Source organism: Sapajus apella, unplaced genomic scaffold (genome assembly GCF_009761245.1).
Source record: "Sapajus apella isolate SASKATOON/1434 unplaced genomic scaffold, GSC_monkey_1.0 scaffold25, whole genome shotgun sequence".
Classification (NCBI taxonomy): Eukaryota; Metazoa; Chordata; class Mammalia; order Primates; family Cebidae; genus Sapajus; species Sapajus apella.
Window position 1 is genome coordinate 24,067,558 of NW_022436965.1, and position 23,709 is coordinate 24,091,266.

At 42.4% G+C, this 23,709-nt stretch overlaps 1 protein-coding gene across 3 annotated transcripts in view; it reads right to left on the reverse strand.

Annotated features, from left to right (window-relative positions):
- Nucleotides 1-5,265: 5,265 nt before the first annotated feature.
- Nucleotides 5,266-23,709, reverse strand: part of PBX1 (PBX homeobox 1) — a 295,691-nt gene continuing 277,247 nt past the window's right edge. For all 3 annotated transcript variants that reach the window (XM_032291546.1, XM_032291545.1, XM_032291547.1), the window contains one exon: nucleotides 5,266-10,483. In XM_032291546.1, the coding sequence (XP_032147437.1) occupies nucleotides 10,391-10,483 (93 nt within the window). In that variant the 3' untranslated portion in view covers nucleotides 5,266-10,390. The remainder of the gene's footprint in view (nucleotides 10,484-23,709) is intronic.

Below are 23,709 nucleotides of genomic sequence, written 5' to 3' on the forward strand. Positions count from 1 at the left end.
GATCTGAAGTGTAGCGGAGGAGATGGGCTGTAAGGGAGGGCTTCTGGGAGGCAGAAACACACTACTGCCATGTGCTGGCTGAGCCTGGGTGTATGCTCCTGGGAAGACCTCGCCTGGGAAGCATTACTCAACCCAAGGAATTAAAGCTGAACAGTGGAAGTGTTGGACAGATTTAGAGATATTGAAAAAAAATTAAAAATATAATTTAGAAAAGTATGTTAGGAAAATAAATGGACCCAACAGCAGAGAGTGAGCCCTATGCAAGACAGAGAAGGGATGGAACCAGGGAAAGGTGCAGGTTAGAACATTTTGAACTTTGCAGGCTCTGCTTTAAAAAGAGCTGCGGAAGAATAGGAGAGGAACATCAGAGGCAAATATTAAGGGGAGGGCAGAAAGGAATGTTTCTGCCAATGCTGAAGCGGCACCAGTTACTCAAAGCCTGGGACCCCAAGGCGGAGGGAAGGGGAGACTTTGTGGGGAGCGGTGCCCAGGGAAGAAGCCTTGCCCTCTGCACCACCACCAACAGTCAGCTTCAGGATTTGAAGTTAACTCCAACTGAGACAAAGGAAAACACAAAGGAGGTCATGAGCTGGAGGAATTCCAGAGAAGGAAGCAGCAGAAGACACAGTGGTACAGGGGTAAACATATCTGGGATTAGGAATGCAGGGTTTAAAGGGAAATGGAAGGCAAGATAAATCTCAAATGTGTATAAGAATACTAAGGGAAGGCGGGAGCCTCAAGTGAGCCTGTGGACTGGAGAGGACCCATTTTACATTTTTTAATTTTTCACAAAGACATGAATATTTCAAAGGTCATTCTAAGAGAAAGAAGGCAGAACGCATAGATTGGATTGTTTCCCTCAGGATGTGGGAAGCGGAGTACAAAATTAACCTCTTGTTGGTGGCTGTTTTTCAACATTACATTTGATAGTACTCAACTGGTGTTGTAAAGACGGATATAAAGATTTTATTTCTGTTTTTTCAAGTGCTCTCTGTCTTTCCTGCTTCCTTACCAAGTTTTCAAATCTCTGCTATGGTCATTCGTTACCACTGGTCATGTTCTAGGCTCTGAGTTCTGGAAACTTAATTTTGCAGTAGAAGTCTGAACTTTTCTGTGTTTTCTGAATTCTGTGCGTCAGGCCAATACTGGGATATGGTTCATATGCCTCATATGCTAACCTAGTGACTTTCTAGGAAAAAAAGGGGGGGATACTAGAGAGATTCAAGACTGGATTAATTGAATTTTGGAGGGATCGAACAGTTATGCTCATTTCTGTAGAAGAGGTCTGCTGCTGCTATAGAAGGAAGGCCTTAAACTTTACTTCTGTCAATGGAGTGAGGGTATACTCGCTGGGAATGAGCACAGAAGGAAGAAATTGAAGACAGTGGAGTTGTAGACAAATATTTCTTTGAATTTTAACTTAAAGAGAGGAAGCCAGGCATGGTGGCTCACACCTTTAATCCTAGCACTTTGGGAGGCCAAGATAGGCAGATTGCTTGAGCCCAAGAGTTTGAGACCAGCCTGAACAACGTGGTAAGACCTCATCTCTCCAGAAAATACAAACATTAGCCGGATGTGATGGCACATGGCTGTAGTCTCAGCTACTTGGGTAGCTGAGGTGGGAGGATCATTTGAGCCCAGGGAGGCCAAAAGTGCAGTGAGCCATGTTGGTGCCACTGCACTCCAGCCTGGTGAAACAGCAAGACCCTGTCTCTCAAAAAAAATAAAAGAGAGAGAGAGAAGAGGGTTTTATTTTGAACTTCAACTTCTCTCTGAATATTAGAATGAGAGATCTGTATTCAAATAAACACAATCACTTGGAGCCTTTAATGCTATCATGGAGTGCATGTTAACTCTGGTGAGCTATGCCGTGAGGCTGGGCATGGTGGGAGAGAGTGAATTTTGGCTAAGGGTACAGGAGAACCTGGATATTAATGAATGTATCCTTCTGATCTACCCAGAAGCATCCTGAAATAAGAGCTGCACTGTCTCTTGCATGGGTCCTGGAAGGGTATACAAGGGTAATGATTCTTCAAAGAATGTGGCCCTGGGCAGTGCCACGGCTATAACCCTTTACAACCTTGCTTATCTCACCCCTACAATGTCCAGGGTGCCCTCGGAAATCTGCCTAAGGCTAGAAGAAATCTGCCTAAGGCCACAGGTTGAATCTCACTGGACTCGGTGGTCAGCAAAACCACTTATTCCTTTGCACACTATAGTAGCTTTGCTGCAGGAATGAGAGGGAACTCCCCAAAGCAGAGCATCCTTCCTGGCTCTGCCCATCTGGTTCAGGGATCCAGATGAAAACAATCTCCTTAAACTCACCCGCTGAATGATTTGATAAGACTAGGTTCTTGAGCCTCTCTCCACACGGGATGTTTCCAGAAGGAAGGCTATATTCTGCATACTAAATGGTGATCAGTAAAATTGACATTTTGTTGCATTAATTGTTTTTCTTTGTTAATTTTAAAGCCTTATCAAAGTAAGCAGTGGGAATGAAGAAAGAACAAAGGAATCTGTAATTGGTTGCAATCAGTTACTTGCAAACACTACTGCACTTGAACATGACTGGGGATAACGGGGATTTAAATGGGGATTTGGCCAGATGTGGTGGCTCATGCCTGTAATTCCAACACTTTGGGAGGCTGAGGCAGGCGGATCACTTGAGGCCAGGAGTTCGAGACCAGCCTGGTCAATGTGATGAGACCTCGTCTCTACTAAAAATACAATAATTCATTGGGTGCGGTGGTGCATGCCTATAATCTCAGCTACCTGGGAGGCTGAGGCAGAAGAATTGCTTGAACCTGAGAGGCAGAGGCTGCAGTGAGCAGAGATCATACAAAACTCTGTCTCTAAATAAAATAAAATAAAATAGGGATTTGGTGGAAGTCTAGTCTATAAGGATAGCCACATACAAGTCTATGGTATGGGAGAAGGGGAGAGGATATGAGATTTTGCGATTTTAAGGGTTGAACCCTACACTTTTCCATACTCTCTAAGACGACTGCTGGCTGCCCGACTTGATTCTTTCAGCTAGCAGTAAACATGTCAGTGTGATCTGAAGATGGGAGCAAGGAGGCCTTAACGTGCTGCAGTTCCCCCTTCCTGGTGACTATAGGCTTGGTGCTAAGGCAAGCTAGAAAACAAAATTTGGAGAATGTTGGGTAGAGGGGGTGTGTCTCCCGCATTCTTACATTTCCATAGAGGCGGAGATTTCTGCTTTCTCTACTTTGAGGGGGCAATATTGGATTGCACATCTCTGGCCTCTGTTAAATCCCTCTTTTGATGTTCTCTGTGAAGAGTAATGAAGCCAAGTGTGGAATGCTGACATGGAAATGTCTCTACTGAAAGTGTGTCCAGTCAACAAAACAGCTATATAGGGGCTTGTCTTTTGTTCTTCCTTATCCTTATGGTTACTAGATGTGATGGAGATAGTCAGCTGTCCACAAAGTTACTGTGTGCAATTATCCCCAGGAAGTGGCTGCCTTGCCAGGGACTACTTTTCTAATCCCCACGCCCACCCCTAGCCCCTGCATTTAGGAATGTGAATAGAAGGGAAGTCTTGGTCAAGGCTTTGAAGAAGTGGGTGGGCCTTCTTCATACTCTTTCCCTTCTGCGGGCTAGATGTGAAAAGCTACAGATTCTTGGAGGATGGATGAGCCACAACGTAGAAGCACCTGGATCTGTGAATCATTTCATGGAGAGGAAGCACTCTGACCAGGACAGTTGCCTTGGGTTGTTCCATAAGTGAGAAATAGCTTGTACTGCATTTAAAGCAGTATACATTTTTGGTTTATTTGTTACATCGATTTAGAAACACTCTAAGTAATACACTTGGTGGGTGAGTTAGACTCCAATTCTCCATGCAATTGGAAAAGGAAGTAATTGGAGCCTGTTTGCTCCCATAAGTATATTCCAATGTTTAGATTTGAAGAGGGAGCCCAGGCACGGTGGCTTACACCTGTAATCACAGCACTTTGGGAGGCTGAGGTGGGCGGATCACCTGAGGTTGGGAGTTCAAGACCAGCCTGACCAAAATGGAGAAACCCCGTCTCTACTAAAAATACAAAAAATTAGCCAGGCGTGGTGGTGCATGCCTGTAATCCCAGCTACTCGGGAGACTGAGGCAGGAGAATCGCTTGAACCCAGGAGGCAGAGCGGTTGCAGTGAGCACTCTAACCTGGGCAACAAGAGCAAAACTCCCTCTCAAAAAAAGAAAAAAAAAAAAACAAACATGATTTGAAGGGAACACGAGTCCTCCATTTTGGCTTCTGGTGGTGCTCACCACCTCAACATTGGCAGATAGCTGTAAGCTTTTGAAGCCATTGGGAACTTAGCTTGTTCATTAATAAAAATGATAAGTTGATTCCCATAGGCTGGAGATGCTTTGATCTAGTTTCTATTCTTTAGAATTGTGACTGGGATAAGTGATTGTTAACTTAGCTTTCAATACATACTCGTCTCACAGAGGATCTGGTCAGAGCCTCACAGGAGAGCTACAACACGAAAATGAGAATGCAATGCATGTGATGGCCCCCGAGTAACCTGCCAAAAGCCAGACAAGGAGTTCCATCCCACTCTGAGGATGGAAAGATGGTGTTAAAGGCAGGGGCACAGACTTACACATGGAGGCCTGGTGTAAGTCTCGGGACACCACACTCTGTAACACATCAAAACCTCAAGGTCAGGGGTTCAATATGAGTGCAGACGATTGAAAGACATGCTTATTTGGGATGGTAGATATAACAGAGTAGAGATACACATCCACTGGGAGTAACATCTAGCATACTTCTGAAAGCCTACAACTGGGTATTATTTATAACCTAGATTCCTTCCCCTGAAACATCTTTTGGGAACCACAGATTTTCTTATGACCAGATCACAGCAGACAAAGAGAAGAAAAGGAGAATCACTGGGCATACAGCCATGACTTAGAATTTATTATGGAAAATACCCCTGGCATTTCTTTGAACTGGTGCTTGGTGGATGGCTGTCAGTTGCAAGCAGACAGGACGGGACGCTCTATCCCTCTGAAATACAGCTGTTGTTTACTCACAAATGACCCTTTCTTCCTTCCTTCTTATTTCCTGAGTGAAGAAGGTGGCCCATGAGGTCTCTGCCCCACTACCATGGTATGCAGACCTTTCAGTGATTAGGGCAACAGTTTAAACCATAATCTACACTAATACAGGCCGAGTTTGGGGAAAGAGACGTTGCCAGTAAGTAAAGAAATGTGCACAAAATACAAGGTTTTTTTTTTTTTTTCAACAAAAGAAACTATTTATTTGGAATATGCATTACCAGTACAAATTAGGAGACTGTAAAACCTACACCGTGTTAGTATCATTAGAGAACACAAAAGTTCAGTTGGAATCAAAAGGGACAGAAGCCTGTGCTCTCACAGAAGCATAAAAGCTTAAACGTTCAAAACCAAAACAGAGCAGAGCTTTGCAGGTTTATACTCTGAATAATAAGAAAAGGGGAGGGGTGGGGGAGAATAAACCAACAACCAAAGGAAAGCATTTCAAAATGAAAATGCTAAAGAAAAGAATAAGAGAGAAAAGGAGAAAAACATTGAATGTTTTATTTATTTTAACAAAAGAAAAAAAAAGGTTACAAAAAAATAAAAGATTCCAGAAAGCTTTGAGCTAGGGATTGAAACCATAAAGGTGATGTGAAAAGCTCGCCATTATATTGTTACGACTTCGAGAGTGCAAGTTTCCGGGTAGAAATACTTCCTAAGGTGTTACCCCTCAATTCTGCATTCTTTCTTCACTTTTCTTGCCTAAGTTCTGACCACTTTCTGAACATAATTTGTTGAATAAGGGATATTTAAAATTAAGCTTTTTCGGATAATATGGCTTTCTTTTTTCCGCTAATAAAAGCCTTCCAAATCAAGCCGGTTTTGCGATTTGCTTCAAGCAGCTGCCTAAGTCAGAGATTACTAAGAGGTGTACTGTCTGTGAAGTAAACTCAACCTCTTAGCATTAAAATTACAGCACTGAGCCTGGCCCAATATCTCACCAACTCTTTATCCAGAACCAGGACTCTGCTGGCAGACTGGCCCCAAGGACCGCTTCCTGCATCTAGTTTACTTAGCCAATGGTGCCCATCATACCAGCATCTCCTGTGGGATTTCTCTGGAAGAAAAAGCCTCTCTACTTGGAAGAGGACTCATGGAATTAGGGAGAAAGAAAACAAAGTACTTGGCTGTGACAATCAGAATCAAAAATGGCCAAAACTTTTCCTGATAGCATAAAACGTTCCCTTGGGCTAATTTCTTAAATTTTTAAAGGGCTAAAAGGAGAAGCATGTCCCTGATTTTATTTTTCTCTGGGTCTGCATGAGTGCCACACTCTGGAAATGCAGGTGAGCCATGAGATATCAACATGAACTTGATCTTCACTTTTGGCATTAACTAAATCCTGAAACAAAGTAGAAGAACAAGCCTACTTGTTCTTACTACTATGCTAATGTCATCTTTTCACATCACCTTGTATACATATCGAAGAAAAACAGCAAGATCATAATCCTGACAATTAAAAAAAGCCCCCCCCATAAACAAACCAAAAAATAACACAAAACGAAACTTTTTTTTTTTTTTTTTTGTATTTTTAAGAGCAAGAATAAAGAAAAGAAAAGAATTTATTTCTGGGTCTCAAAGTTAATAAACATAATAATGTGTTAGGTTGTACCTATTATGATCACTATTCCAACCTTTTTTTTTAGTTTACAAAATGAATTACTGTCACTTTTAAACATTGTGAAACAAGAAATGAATGTGCACAACTCGACACTTTTCTAGCATTCTTGAACTAATTCACAAATGCAAGAAAATAAAAGAAAAATGAGGGAAATGATGAATGTAGGTAGTTTGGTGTTAAAAACTAATGCAGGAATGATACGCATTGTCACAGAAGGAAGAGGGGGAATTCCCCATCCTGTTTTGCGTGCTATGAGGGTCATTTTTAAAATTTTTATTATAAACACTATTAAATTCAGACCGCTTTTTTGGTTTTTTTTTCTTTATCTGAATATACAAGAACATTCATTATCAAATGTTCATCATCAATACTACAAAGAACGAGACACAAGTCGCAAGAAACAATGGAAAATGTTAATAAAGCTGAAAGAATTGTTGAGTATTTTTTGTTTTTTTTTTTTAAAGTTTTTTTTAAATTTGAGTTTCTGTAGTTTCATCTTTTTTGGTATCGAAGTCAGGTTTTTCTGGGCAGAAAAACAAAAAGCAGAAGGAAAGGAGAGAAAAAGATGTGTGAGAAAAGGCAACCAGCAAATAAAGAACCACCACCACGGCAAAAGAAAACATAAATTGAAAGAAGGTGCCACTTGGCAAATGTACTGCATGGGTATCAATTCCACGCCGGCGGGAGGAGCAGTTAGGGATGAAAAGGAGGAGATAATGAAGAGTTACAAGGTGGGCAAACCCAGGGTCTAGTATCATTTATCAGGGGAAATTTACTTGGGGGGTCGGGGTGGGGGAATGGAGCACTCCCAGTTCCATTAGAAAATGAAGGAATCCTGGGGTGCCTCTTGGTATCCGTAGGACTGACCTAATGTGAATTCTCAGGAAGCTGTGTTTGCAGAGGCACACTTTTTCCAAACCCATCCCGCTGCTCTGTGTTCTCCTACTTCGCTTAATGTGGACAGATCCCACGGCTGCCACGTTGGAAGCAGGAAGTGACAGTGGGCTTGCAGGGGGTGCCAGGGAGAGGTGCTGAATATAGAGAGGACTAAGTGAAGTGCTGGGTGGGGAAATGCCATGAAAGCTGATCATCAGTGCAAACTACTGCCCGGAGAGAAACTGCCTGTGCAAATGTAGCACTGCTCTGACCTTTTGCATTGACTTCACATGGCAATCATTCAAGCCACATCTGGAGTCACTCTTCCTGTTTCCAAGAGCACACTTTTGTGTCTCTTTTGCACTTTGCGCTAAGTCAAGCAAAGGTGATTCAACCATGTTCTGGTGTGGGCAGTTTCATTATACTCCTGCCACTAAGACGGAGTTCTCCACTGGTTCTAATTACTATGAAGTTGTCACCAAGATGCTCCTTCTGGCATCTGTTCTGATTAGGGCAGAAGTTAGCAGACACAACCTTTCTAGTGTCTTTTAGTCATCAAGGCATAATCTCATTTTGCTAAATATTTAGCTTTTGCATTTCCTTCAAACACACGTACCCTCCAGTTTCTTCGGTGGCATCCCTGTTCCTCTGAGCACACAGAGTGTTTTCTACTCATGACTGTAGTGCCATGGAGAATTTCCATGTCCTTGTTAGCTGGACATTCTCACCCCTCAGGGTCTTCTACTCCCTGGAAGCCTCCCAAGCACAGTCAATGTGACAGGGACCAAGGATGTACAAGGCAACATATTGGGTTCAAGTGCAAACTAAGAGAACCAGGGCCTATTTTTCTAGTTTGGAAGCTTTTCTTTCTCCCAAGGAATCAGACAGACCAAAACCAAGAAAATCAACAACGCTTCTCTTTGTCATCATGGTGATGACATCAAGGTTCTGATATTAATCAGGAGTTAGAACAAGAAAACCATTTACCGCCCCTAGACAGCATGAACCCGTTTATTTCAGGGACATTACTTCCCCTGACTTCACATTTACAGGTTGGATACGAGTAAAACCAACTTCTCCAGTCTCTCACAAGCCTCTTATAACGCAGGCATAGCAGTTCTCATCTCACAGATGAAGAAAATGAGGCACCAAAAGATTTGACCACCTCCCACTTAATCAAGTGATAGAGCTGCCATCTTTATTGCTGGTTGGGTTGGCTATGAAGATGGTGAGCTCAGGTGACATCTGAGAATAGCTTTCAAGTACAAGCTACTTTCTCATATATTTTTAGTACACACTGTGTTCCCAGGGAATAAAAATCACTGTGATGATTTCAATGAAAACATTACCTCCCCTTTCCCCATGATTCTCAGGTCCTCAAATGCAGCTAGCAAAAGTTCACATGAGCCACGTTCTGAAACAACTCTTTCCTCCAGAGCGATAGGTCGGCATCAAGAACATGGTGTGGTGTAACATTTTGGAAAAGTAATACAGTGTGCCTAATACAAAACAAAAAATGAAACAGAACCGAATCCATGAAAGACATTGTAAGTACTGTGTGTGGCTCCCTGAGCACTCCAGAGGTGGTGAGAACAGGAGTTAGTTCACACTGGAAACCTGGCCTTCCTCAAGATCAGGTCCTGCGTATGCCATTCCGGTAAGTGCATGCTAGCGGCCCTGCAGGTCCTGGAAGCCCCAGACACATACTGCTTCTCTGTGTCAGTGACCTTCACTCAGTGTCACTAATTCCCTCTCTCGGGCTCATAAAGTATAGTGCTATGGTTATTAACACAGGTAATTGTACATGGCACCTTGGGAAAGTGAAGGTGTGAACTGGTGCATGTGCCAACATGTACATGTATGTGTGTAAGTATGAAGGCATGGCTGAGGTTGAAGGGTTTCATGATAAGAGCTTTCTATTCCTTACTGATGCATTCATCACTATGCCTAACCCAGGCCCAGTTTTGCAATAGGTTCTAAACATTGCTTGCTGAGTGTTGAATGGTCTGCAAAGACTGTGCCTCTGAAACTGAGAGCCGTTGCTCACAGGATTAGAAAGCCTGTAGGAATTCTGCACCTGCTGTTCCCGTGTCCTTCCCTACTGCCTGACTTCCTGCCTGGGAACCAACCTAGTGGAGATGAAATTGAAAAATGTGGCACCTTAGGAATCCCAGCTATGACAGTCCCCAGTGAATAGCTGGGGCTGGGAAGAAGAGGAGGAAAGTGTTCCAATCAGTACTGTCCCCAGGGAGGAAGAGCAAGAGGAGGCAGGGAGGCCTGGAATGAGTAGGGCAATGTGGCGTATTCCTGCTAAGAGGTAGTGAGAGTAGTAAGAGAGACAGAGGAAGATTGGCTGTTAACATAGGAGTTAGGGATCCGAGTGAGGTAAATTTGGCTCCTCAAACCACCAGCATGAAAACGTACAAACACTTTTATTATTTTCTTTGTCATTATTTTCCTCTTTAAATTCCTCTAATTGTTGAAAATATCCTTCCGTGATATGAGAGAGGACAGGGACCCCGGGAGTCTAGGACAGAGGCACAGGGGCAGGGAAGATAACGAAAACCAGGCTGACAGCTGGAGGCAGGGAAGGGTGGCTTCTACCCAGAAAAAAAAGGGAAGAGAGTATAAAGAAGTGTCCAGATTGGCTGAAATAGCATCCCAAAGAAGAGAAGAGAAGGAGACTCTTATTGTGTTTGCTGATTGCTTCGACCTCCAGTCTGACCGCTTCAGCGTTGGGAGAGAAACCCTCCCTCCTGCCCCTGCCCCAACCGGGGCACAGGGTCAGCCGGGATGCGATTGCTGGGAGATCAGTTGGAGGTATCAGAGTGAACACTGCCAGGGCCTTCTGTAGGGGAGGTCACTGATGAAGGGGTAGTAGCATCCTGCCAACCTCCATTAGCCTAGAAGGGAAAAAGGGAGAGAAGTCAGTCCTCTGAGTGGCTGTTTTCAGCAGACAATGACAATGAGGCAACTTGTGTAAAGGACCTAGCACAGTGCCTGGCACAGAGTGATACTCATCAACAGGAAACTATTACTGTGGGTGACAATATTCCCCCCACCCTCAAATAAGTTTGGGTCATCCGAGTGAGCCTTTGGATACGATGTTAACACCTCCCACTAATAGGATGTGTTTAAACTTCTCAAAGACTCTATAATTCAGTCCCAGCCAGCAGTGAAACGACAGCTGTCTTGCAGGTCAAGAGACTCAAGGTTTTGGTTCTGACTCTGGCAACAACTAGCTATTGTTGATGGTAAAGCACCTTCACCTATTTGATCTTAGTCTTCCCTTTTGAAAAAGAAGGTTGGCTCAAACGCTTTCTAAGGCTCTTTCCGGCTCTGGATGTCCCATATATTTATGGGATTCCAGGTACCTGTTCTATGCAAGGTTCTCTACTAGATGCTCATGGGTATATAATGATGAGTGAGATATCGTTCATGTGCTCATACAGGGAGATAAGCCCATGAATGAACTATAAATCAAGGCAGAACCTAATACATGATAGAGTCCCATTGTTATGAAGTTTCAAATAAAAACGTTACCACGTTTTGTTGCAACATCAGGAAACACTTCATAGAGGGAGCACTCTTTGAGGTGAGTTTTGAAAAGTACAGGGGGTAATTCAGGTGACTATTACAGATACAACAGTGGTGCCAAGGCCATAGGACTGGTCTGTGTGAATATACCCAGAGAGGTGGTGAGATGGGAAGGTACAGGCTTGATCTATATTTGGAGATCATTTTTATAAGACTCCAGATCCAGGAGCATCCCAACAATAAAACTGTTAAAATCGTTATTTAAAAAATCTGTTGAGTAACCACCCCTTTCAAAAAAAAATCCCAGCACTAAAATAGTTCAAGAATGATTTGCTATAGTGGTTAATTCGTGATGCATAATTCATGATTGTTTAGATGTTTTAAAGCATTGAAATATAAGTGTGCTAAAATGCCTTTGCCCTCTTCAATTACCGTGTTCCTTTGGAGTTCATGTTGAACAGACCAGGTCTGAGATGTCCCTGGTAAAATATTTTCTATTGTACTCTCCTCTCATTCTCTGAAAAATCTAGGGGAGATGGGGCAGGTATTATTGTTGCTGTTTGGGAGGGACCGCCACTTCAACTCTTGCAAAGTCTATGGCACTGGGGGAGTGTCTGGCACTTGATAGGTGCTGGAAATGTCCGTTCACATTTTATTCCTAAGAGAGCAGAGGTGCAAGAGAAAAGCAGGTGTCCTGGTTCATGCCTGAGAACACAGGCTTCAAGACCTTTGTATGAGGCTCCATTTTCTCTGCCCTTTTCATCCACTTGGCTTTCTTTATCATTGGCTTATACCAGTGATGCGCCAATTTTCCCAGGAAAGCCAGGCTTTTAATTCAAAGCAGTTTCTACCAGTTACTTCAGCATCAGGGTAGGTTTTGTTCACACCTCACTGAAAAGAAGATCTGCATACCAAGAGGGCATCCTGAGCAATGCCAAGAACACCGTTCCCAAATCCTGGGTCAGCAAATAACTGCTCTCAAGTTCCAATCTCCCATCTCCTAACCCAGTCAGGTCACTCCTCTCCTCCTTTTCTCTGTTGGAGGACATTTCCTCCTGCTGTTTGTGATAAAGAGATTAGACGGAGAACAAAAAGGAGGAAAAGAATGCTTTCTGTCATAACAGAAGGCTTTTCCAACTTTTGGGGGCAAACACTGTGTAGTATACTCAGAATCAAGAACAGAATTAATTCAAATTTCTAAGGCAGGTCTGCCACAGGGGTGACAACATTATAGCCTCCCTTCCCAACCAAGAATAGAGACTCTGGCGCCATTTTAGGCTGACGAAGAATGGTGGCTATGTTTATTTTTCCCAAAAACAATCCTTTAATATCATGTTTTAAAAATAAAAATAAGATATATTTACTCTATAATATCTGGGAAATAAAAAAACATAAAAAACAAAATGCACAGGACCCATAATCCTGCTACTTGGGGAAAATGAGTCAGCTTTGATTACAGATATAATTGCTTTGGTATCTGTTTCTCCTACTCATTTATATATGTGAATGTTTACCAGATAGATATCTAGATAGATACATGTGTGTGTGTGTGTATGTATGTATGTATGTATGTACATATGTATGTAGGTAGGTAGACAGACAGACAGACAGACAGACAGGTGTGTATCTGTGGGGATGGGAGGTAGGGGTTGGGTGCTGACTCAGCAGTACAGAAATTTAAGAAAACATGACAGAAGTTTTTAAGTACAATATCATGAAGTAGAGTAAAATTCTGGTAAAAAAAAAGAAAAAAAGTCACGTATCTTAGAATCTACTGGTATAAAATAAGCAGATAAGGAAGCTCTACGAAAACGGTGAGCATACATGTCACAGCACAGGGAACAAAGGAGTTCTATTGCATTGCTCACAAATCACTTCTCTCCCTATCATTTAGCCATGCCATAATTCCATTAAGATAACAATAAGTGGTTCAAAAAATGAAGCCATTAGTAAAGAAAATTAGTTCTCTGGTGTTTCATTAAGAAGGAACTGACGAGGCATTCTTATATTGCCCAGAAGGTTCTGGGTGACTTCTTTTTGAGTCATCCCAGATCTGAAATAACTCAAACAGTAAAAATTTGATCTCTTTTCTTTAAAAAGTTCTGTTTTTTCAGACCAGTATGTAAGATGGGTACAGAGAACCCACAGAAGGTAGAGACAGGAATTAGTTGAAGCTAATATCAAAACCAGCATTATATTATTCTAGGTGGCCTAGCGAGGAGTATATAAAATCTTCTGTCTAAAAGAAATATGTTAAACAGGGCCAGGCAAGGTGGCTCACGCCTGTAATCCCAGCACTTTAGGAGGCCGAGGCAGGTGGATCACGAGGTCAAGAGATCAGGACAATTCTGCCCAACATGGTGAAACCCAGTCTCTACTAAAAATATAAAAATTAGCTTGGTGTGGTGGCAGGCACCTGTAGTCCCAGCTACTGGAGAGGCTGAGGCAGGAGAATCGCTTGAACCCGGGAGGTGGAGGTTGAAGTGAGCCAAGATTGCGCCACTGCACTTCAGCCTGGAGACAAAGCGAGACTTCGTCTCAAAAAAAAAAAAATAAATAAAAAAAAAAAAAGAAATACACTAAACAAAGTCTTTTTCACTCCCTTTTTTTTTTAACTCTCTCTCCTCCACAAACATGCACATACACACACACACACACACACACACACACACACTCTCTCTCACTCTCACTCTCTCTCCCCCCCTCCCCCCTCCCCCCACCTCCTCAGATTTGGTGACCATTGATCTGGGTTTGCCCAGGAATTTCCCATGTTAATACCTAAAGTCTCAGATCCCAGCAGACTCCTATGGCCTGGGCAAAATAAGACTGTCGGCCACCCTATTCCAGGATATGCCAGCTATGACCTCCCACTTCTCACCAAATTTAGGACATTATAGCCTATAGGGTTTAAATCAGAGAAGCACAGATACTTTTTAGATGAAGCATGTCACACTGGGGAGTGTGGAAGAATTCTTTTCTCTAGAGGTGCTTTATAGAACGGTATATTATCTGCTGCTGTTACTGCTAAAACCGTCATAAGATAGAAACTGTGAGCAAACTCAACTTAACCGGGTTTCCTGTAAATCACTTTGGCTGCTTCAGCTGTATCATTCCAGCTTTAATGTAAGATGCTCAGAGGCTGCACCGTCTTGGGAAACAGCTGACCTCGCTTACTGCCACGTTAACCCTGGGGAGCAATTTCTTCCCTCTTCCTCGACTGTGGGTGAATATTAAGTAGGAAACTCCGCCTTTGTGTATTTATCTCTGGGCACAGTGAGAGGAGAGGATGCTTTCATTAACAACCATGCAGGGGTGAGGGGTGGTGGAAAATAAGACTTTTATTTTTATTTTTCTTCTGCACCTCAGCTTCCCTCTCTACTTTCTGATGCAAACTATCCTTTATAAGGGACACATTCCTGGAAACGCTAATGTCATAAACCACACTGAGGGGTCACAGGGTAGGAGGCAAAATCTGCGAAACCAAAGGTACCCTTTTAATTGCTAAAAACATTTTAATGGAAGAGTGTTTATATTTGCACTCAGTTTATATAGGTAATTCTGTGGCCTGTGATGCAACACCTGGGAAGTGTGACCCAACGTAACTTTTAATTCTTGCAGATGAAGCCTAAGCCAGCCAGAGCAGGCTCAACCTGGGCTCACAAAGAGAGAAGCTCATAGAATATAAAATTAGGACAAAACGCAGCAGGTTCCTGAGATAAGAAAATCTGGATTTCCCAAACACAAAGATATTTGGAAATAAAGTGTTTCAGGAATAAAAATGACTATTTACTCCATAGTCTACCCTAAAGAATTTGGCGTATAATTTGATATACACCAAATTTTGCTAGAACTTCATCTAAAAGGTAATGCAAAACATGCCTGCCTGAGAAAGTAGAGGAAGCTAGCTCTTGCACCAAGGATGGGGCAATGGCAGATGGGAAACCCACGTGGTTTCTCCTGACAGGACACACAGCACAGAACTGCAACCCAGGCCCTGACTTTACCACCCTCCTTGAACCAGAACGGGGACCATAGGCAGTTGCCTCTTTCTCCCTGTTGTGGATCCAGTACTGCTTTTAGCCCACAGCAGTGGCTGCTGGGCTAAGAACCACCTGCCCCATCTCCTCCTTTTCCCACTCTTCCTCTGTGCTTACCTTAGCAGCACACCATTGATGCAGAGAATTCATCACCTGATGTGACAGCCCAAGCAAGCCTGGCACTAAGAAACTCTCATTTGCAACCCAGAAATACGCTGAGGTGCCACAAACCGGCTGATGTCAGCACAGAGCGGAGCTAGATCTGCATATGGGCCAGATGCCATTACTAGAGATGCCTTCAGCGTGGGTGAGGAGCTGTACGTGCTCCAGGCCCTCAATCACCCAGGCACTGTTGGGGTCGGCCAGGAAGGAAAACAAAGAGACATGGAGGCATCCTCTTTCCCTCTCTATGCAAACACACACACAGCCACTATATGTCAGGGAGACATCAGCTCACACAGTAGAGGTCACATCCTAGATTCATCATTCTTCTATCCAGCTAGAAGAAACATGTCTTCCTGATATGCTTAACACTTTCCCAAGATTACACAGATAGCACTCATCAAGCTATGGTCGGGGATGAAAAGATGCTACTGGAAAGCCCCATTAGGGACGTCAAAAGATTCAAAATTTCCTGGGGAATTTTACAGTGGAAAATAGATCCAGGCCCGGTCTGGGTACTCCTCCAGTCCTGTCTCTAGCTGCCACCACAGCGATCTTTCAAAAGTGTCATTCTGTGCATGTCATCTCCCTGTTGAAGCCTTCAATGGCTTCCCACTGGCCTCAAGATGAGGTTCAAGGTCCTCAGCAGGTCTGCAACAGCCTTGATCTTGCTCGCTTCCCATATCAACACAAGTATTTACATTCCTATGAATTTCCCATGACAGAGCAGGCACCTCATGACTGCTTCTTTCTCCTTGAATGCCATGCCCTCACTCCTTCAATTCCATCCCACTCACACTTTGGCTGCTGTTTAAGACTGAATTTGAGTATCTTTGCACATCCATCTGTGCCCTGGCCATGTTTGTTTCTTCTTCCTGCAGGCCCCCAGTTCTATGTGTGTGCCTCTATCACAGCACATGTGCTGCTGTATTGCGTGTGTTCCTTCACATGTCTGTTTCACCCACCTGACCAGAAAAGCAGGGCTGTGGAATTTATCTTTTATTCCCAAGTGCCCACCACAGTGCCTGACACATCACAGATTTTGATAAATGTTTCTTGGAGAGGCACAGGACGAAATAAAGAAACACTTAGTGGCATGGTGACATCCATTCTCTGACATGGGCATGGAGAGACATATGGCCTCAGATCCCTGACCTCCATAATTCACTCCAACTACACGTAAATAGCCGTGTACATCTAGAAAACATTCAAAAGGCAGAGGAGAAGCACTGCCAAGTTTCTGGGTAACTTTTATCTTCAGGCAGTGAACGTTTCTGTTACTAACTTGGCATCAGGGAGTTTCGGTACTTCATGGCTTATCTCAAACAAGCCACAATAATTAATATTGATGCTGTTTTGTTTTGCTTTTAGGGAAAGCAATTGAGAAAGACACTGGAACCTGACTGTTGCAGTGGCACAGCGTAGGACACCGTCTTGACAAGGAGTGTTCTCCAGAAAGGCACAAGGAGAAGGAGGCCATCCCACCCTGCATCTGTATCCAAGTCACCACCTCGAGCACAGTGGGAATTGCAAAAGTACAGAACAGACATAGTCTCCTAACAGCCTGCTGCATCCTTGAGCCCCTATCTTTTCTCTTTCTGGTGTGAGACCCATATACAGATTCAGCTTCCCTCTTAGGATCTAGGAATGATGTTGACAGATAAAATAGGGGATGCCCCGTTACACTGTAATTTGATAAGGATATCCCATGCAATATTTCCATTTGCTAAATCTGGCAACCCTATCTGGGGATAACATGCGCTCTCAGACAGAAGAAATTCTATTCTGGTCTAGTTTGGTACCATAGGTAACTCAGAATCAGTTTTGCCGCTTGTCTTACTTGGACATTTGGCATCGGTGTCCTCATACAGAAACTTCTTTCTTCTGGTTGAGACCATCTCTACCAAGCTTATGCCTAGCTCTGTTTAATTTCCTGCTCTTTATTACAGTTCCTTAAAGACCAAGATAGTGACTTGCTCTTGCTATTGGAATGGTGCTCGGGAGCCTCGGCTCATCAGCTACTACCTGCCATCACAATTCCCAGAAACATTCCTCTGCTTGTATCTCCTCAGGCTGCTGGCTCTAGGATTCCTGTTTCCATGACCCTTTGACTGCTAGGGTAACCTCTCTAATTGCCACCTACCACTAGGTCAGTCCCTGGTGGCTTCACATCAATGCCACACCACCACACCCCTCTCTAGTCTGGCTCCCATCAAGCCTCTTGAACCCTGAGATCTTGTTTATAGGTCTCTATGTTCAGAAGGATTAGCACTGCCATCAGCCATTCCTGGTAAAGAACAGAAATCCTTGCTACAAAGACTTTTGTAGCTTATGCTGCTGCAAGGAAGTAATAATTTTTCATTGTCAAAGCGAGAATCCTTCCTTTCCTGTACAGAGAAGTCAAGTGAGAGGATTTTTTGCCTCTGCCTGTCCATTTCCTCTGGTCTCTAGAAATCCAGGTCACCTCTCAAGACCCAGCTTCAGAGTCATCTCCTTCTTGTAGGTTTCTTCAAGGCACGCATCACTCACGTCTCCAGCCTCCCATACCACTGACTTACTGATCCTTCATTTTGACGTTTAAAGCCACATGCATCTTTTATTTATCATTTAAAATCTCCGTGTGAGCACCATATGTTTTTGGCGGTAATCACTTTGTTTTTAATTCTGTAAATACATATTCAGTGCCTATTTGTGCTATATACTGGGCATACAGTAGTTGATAAAATAAGTTTAAAAAATCTTGTTTCTGCTATTACTGTTTTGCAGGAAACAGACATTCTCAATGCCATCAAAATAATGTATATAGATTCTAGATAGCACTAAGTGCTAGGAGAGAGTACAAAATAGGGACCTCACTTGGGCTTATGGAAAATCAGTTTGAAGGTGAACAGAAAACAGACAAGCCAAGAGTGGGGCAAAGAGAAGCCTTTCCAGAATTTCCAAGGGACTCAAAGAAGGCAAGAAAGAATGAAATAGAGGAGCACAGTGGTGAGTGAAGCAAGATGGGACCAGAGAGGAGAGGACTTAGTCATGTCCAGACTTGTAGGCTACATAAAAGGCTTTGATATTTATCCTCAATGAGACGGTAAATCATTCAATAACAAGCCATTAGATGACAAGGCTCATGTTTGACATAGTAGCTGCTCAATTAAACACTTGAGTTGAATGGATGGAGAAATGATGGCTTTGAAGGCGTCCCTTGGTGTCTCTTCCCTGTGAGTACTGGATAGCCTGGCTGCAGGTGTCCACCATAACTGCACAGTTATAAGGAATTGTTATAGGTATGCCTCTTGCTCCGGATCACAAACATATAACGGTGCATAAATCTAGTGTGAACTCTTACCCCTACTTCTCAGGAGAGGAAACTAGATCTCAGAACCCAGGATTTGCCAGACTTAGTCCCCACTGTCTGCTACTGCTTTTTGGACGTTTCAATTTTCAAAAGCTGGGGCTGTGGGACAATGTGTGGGCCCCACATGCAGAGCACGGCTACTTCAGAAGCTCATGACTAAAGGCAGGTGATTCGTGGTCTTCAGTTCACCTTTGGGAATCCCTGTGTTGTTTATTAAGATACTAGAGCATATGAACCACAAGACTGGCCTCAGAAAAGTCAGGGGATGCTAACATCTCCTTCTACTAAGCAACAATCCACCTCACCAAACTTGGTTTTAAACAAAACAAGCTCTGCTCCTCCAGGCTGTGCTTCTGAGGCACTAACGTGGGTGGCACCATCTTGCCAGTGACGATGGCTTAACTTATACTGGCAATGCAGAGTTCCGGTCTAAGACCTAAGAGTAAGATGGTATATCTGATCTATGTTCACATGGTACGAAAACAAACTCTCTTGTTACAAGTTACTACCCTGAATTTTATCTTGCATGCACCCTAACTGCTAAGGGGTGCTCAGTCACCAACTGGAAGATTCCATCAACTGCAGCACCATCATAGTGTGCCCTCCTGCCAACATCCTGATGCCACATTATCAAAGGGCACTTACATAATAGATCAACTCTGAGGTCAAGATCTACTCTGGCTCCTTCTTAGCTTTATTCTTTTCTAAAGAATCTGTTGTGAAGATCCAGGGTTAATACTTCCATAGAAGGCATCTGAGACACAGGGAGTGGTTTTAGTTGAGCCTCTCCATAACCCACACGGTACAGGAGATAGTGTGCATTTTCAGGTTTTGGACAGTTGCTTTCCCATTTCACGAGTACAAATAGCACAGTTACATATAACATGCTCATGTCTTACAGACTTAGGGGGGTCCTTAGGCTAACTGTACCTACAAGAGGCTAAAGCTTGACGTTTGATTTTATTTAATTTTCCAAAGGCTATCCTGATCTCCTGGCAAAGAAAAGTAAGCTCAGCTTGATTTTAGCTAAACAAAGGTGTCTTAGTGCAGAGAACTCTATTTGTATCTGAATAAATAACCTCTACCCTCACAACTGCACAAACCAAAACATAAACACACTTCTTTGCATCAACAAACAGCATTCAACAACGTGCATAATTTCCACATTTACTATATTCACGTAGAGCTGATATACATTTCGAATGTACTCATAGCACCTAAAGAATATACACAGACACAGAAGCTACTTACACTAGAAAAGAGGAGCAGCATAAGACAAGACAATTATGCTTCCTCATAAAGCTAAACCCAGACAAGTCAACCAAGTGTATTCTTTTTCTTTTTTAAACTTTCAATATGAATTATCTGATTGGCTGACTCTATATAGCCCTGAATTCTTCATTTCATTTTTGTAACCTTTGACTTTGCTTTGGCTTTGTTGACAAGGCTATGATTTACTAAGGGTACACACAGAGAGTATATATACATCTTAACGGTGAACAGTGGCCACACATGGAACACACACACTCACAGCCAGTATGTGTGAACATGCCCTCGTGGGGTAAATCTTGAGGCTATTTACCAACGCACAGGAAGCTAAACCCCTTACACTTTTCTGACCATCCAAGAGACAGCAATTACCCCAGATTATCAGACCAACAATGACATGCCGTGTAAAGAGAGACACTGAGCCAACTCCACATCCCAAAGACTGGCATATTCAAGTACACTTAGGACATTAATAGCAATTTACGTGCCATCACTGAGACAAAGGCACAAAGGCTCCATTGGCAGCCTCTTATTTTGAAGCCTATTATTTGTGGGAGTTACAGGCTATAATCACAACAGAAACTTTCAAAACCCTTATCTTCCGTGACGCACCAAATCTATTTCAGAGCCATAATTGCTATGTCACCAGAGAGTTTGCTGCTTAATGCACTCAAATGCCATTTAGTGTTTGCAGGGTCATTACAGCTAACAGAAGGGCTTGGGGGGTGGTGGGGGGAGATACGGTGGGAAGCAGGCCCGGTCTGGGGGGTGGGGGATACACATAGAAAATGTTGACAAGAATGTACTAGAACGGGGAGCTAGCATCCATTGTGCCAGATTTACTGATGGGAGGATACTGTTGTTTTTAAAATTCTACTTACTGATGAAACGAAAACAAGAGCTTGAAAACAATCTCTGTGCTCAAGAATTCTGAATTCACTTGACACCACCCTAGAAATACTCAGTGGATGCTGGGGGACAGTCACCCTCTTTTATTCTGGAATTCTCACCCAAGTATACGGGGGTTTGATTTTTTGAAATTTTTATTTTTTCCTTTTAAAGAGTCCCAGAATTTCTGCAGATAAATCTTTCAGCTGTACTGTGGGCTCAGGAGCCTGATTTGGCTTCTCTGTATATATGCTGTTATGGAATAAGATGCGCAGAGCAGATGATGGTGAGATGTCAAAGTTCAACAACCTAGAAGAATGTGTTATCTTACAGATAGTAAAAGAAGCAAGAAGGCTGACCGAGCATCCACAATAAAACGTCAAGTCACTCAAAATACCATTTTCTTGACCTAAGTGTAGCTAAGGTCTTAAGAAAGCTTTTTTAATAGATGTAGCTTTGATCTCTTCAACCTGGCTATAAACAAGCCAAGGGCTTATTTACTTGGCTTAGGGTAATACTAGGCCTAGGGCAGATCTACCCCCAGATATTTCACTAATGTGTCTCTGGGTTCTTTTAGAAAATTCTTGGGTACTATTTTACAACCTGAGAATTTTCATAGATCAGAAAGATAGAAAATGTCAAGTTAATTTAGATTGTAGGGTTAATTACTTTATTTACTTGAGGATCAACACCAGTATCACTTACAGATAGTTTTCCTAGGGTAAGCAGCCAGCTTTCCCTCTGAAGAATTTTACACAGAAATAGGATGAGACCTGGATCCTTACTCCACAGGAGTCCTCCTCCAGTCAGAAACAGAATTTCCTCTGTTTACTAAGTGCTGGCCAAGTGCAGAAGAATTAATATCCTTATTGTGCAAGAGTTCTTAGAAATCAATAGGAAAAGAGATGAACATTTCAAGAGTACATACAAAAGGCCAATAAACATATAAAAAAGTTCAATCGCACTAGTAACCCAAGAGATACAAATTAAACTCACAATGAGATGCCATTTAATGATTTGATAATTGACAAAGGCTGAAAAACAGTTGAGGGTGTGAAGCAATGGAAACCACCAGAAACTGTTAGTGAGAACCATCAACAGAAGTTCCTAGAAGAAAAGTTGACAATACATCCCAAAGACTGTAAACTTATTCACACCCTTTCATCTAACAATTCTATTTTTAGAAATTTATCCAAAGGAAATAACAGAAAATGTACATTAAATTTTCTGTGCTATAAAGCTTACCACCATGTTATTAATAATAGTAAAAAAAAAACAAAAAGCAAAAAACAAATCAAAACACAGCTTAAATGTTCTACGGTATAAATTGATTAAATATATTGTGGACTTTCCCTATAACCATTTCCTGGGCAGTTATTTAAAGTTATGTTTGAGAAGAATGTTTAATGATATGGAAAATATTCATATTTTTAGTAACAGAGGTAGCTAAAATGAAATGTAACTTGCCTACACCCACACAAAAAAACACACTTATACATAAAATGCGAGAAGGCTATAAGCACAAAGAGTAAATTTTCTTCTTTGTGGTTTTCCTGCATTCTCCAAATTTTCTACATTAAATATTGATTTGCAATCAGAAAAAAAAATTTCAATTTAAACAAAGTGTCCGAAGAAGAGTCCACATATACCTTATGTCTTTGTTTTGTGCGGTGGCCAATCTCCAGAGCTCATTAAAGAAGGGCAACCAGTGCAATCTGTAGCCAACTACAGGTCTTAGGAAGAAAGGCTGAGGGAACTGACTCTTTTCTCCAGAGACGAGAGTTAGCAAGTGATTTCATAACTCTTTCCAAAATACAACAATTACCTGCGAAGAATGTTAATCTTCACAGGTAATTGTTTTTTCCTTTACATGAAAATAGGGCCGCTGGGCACCGTGGCTCATGCCTGTAATCTCAGAACTTTGGGAGGCCAAGGTAGGTGGATCGCCTGAAGTCAGGAGTTTGAGACCAGCCTGGCACCAAGGTGAAATTCCATCTCTACTAAAAACACAAAACTTAGCCAGGTGTGGTGGTGCGCACCTGTAATCCCAGCTACTCAGGAGGCTGAGGCACGAGAATCACTTGAACCTGGGAGGTGGAGGTTGCAGTGAGCAGAGATTGGGTGACTCCAGCCTGGGTGACAGAGTGAGACTCTCTCTCTCAAAAAAGAGAAAGAAAAACAGTGCCAAGGAATAGGCTAAACATGAACAGCAAGATCTTCTGAGACAAGATGGAGAGCTGCTCGGTCTCCTTTTCATTTTCTTTGCCTTAATGCCCAACAGACTTCTAGTTAATGATAAGTCCCAAGAAAATGTCTGCTGAACAAATGAGTGAATGAATGAATGATGGATCACGCTAAAGGCCACAGAGATAATACCTCCCCCAAAAGAAAAGTATGGGAAAGAGAAAAAACAGTAACAGATGCCTGGGCTCTGAATATAAACATACATGTATATATATTCACCTCCCTCAAGCGCTCAATTGCCATGTGTTGCTAATGGCTAACTTATTGGACAGTGCTAAAATAGAACATTTCTATCAATGCAAAAAAGTTATATTGGACAGCATGGTTCTAGAAGGAAAGAACAGCTTTTGCTAGTCACCCTCAAAATCTATATAAGAATAGCAAACGTCAAATGTGTGTATATATACACACACACACACACACACACACACACACACACACAAATACACACATACACACACATGTATATATGCCCATACCCAGAGTATATATACACCCATGAAGTATTTCTGGCATGAAAATTATAGGGTACACAATATAAATAAATTGGAGGTAAAAGTTGGGTCCCAGGCTGTGGTAAACAGAAAAAAAAAGAAAACAAAAAGCCATTTTCTTGTGGGAGAAATGCTCTGCATAATCT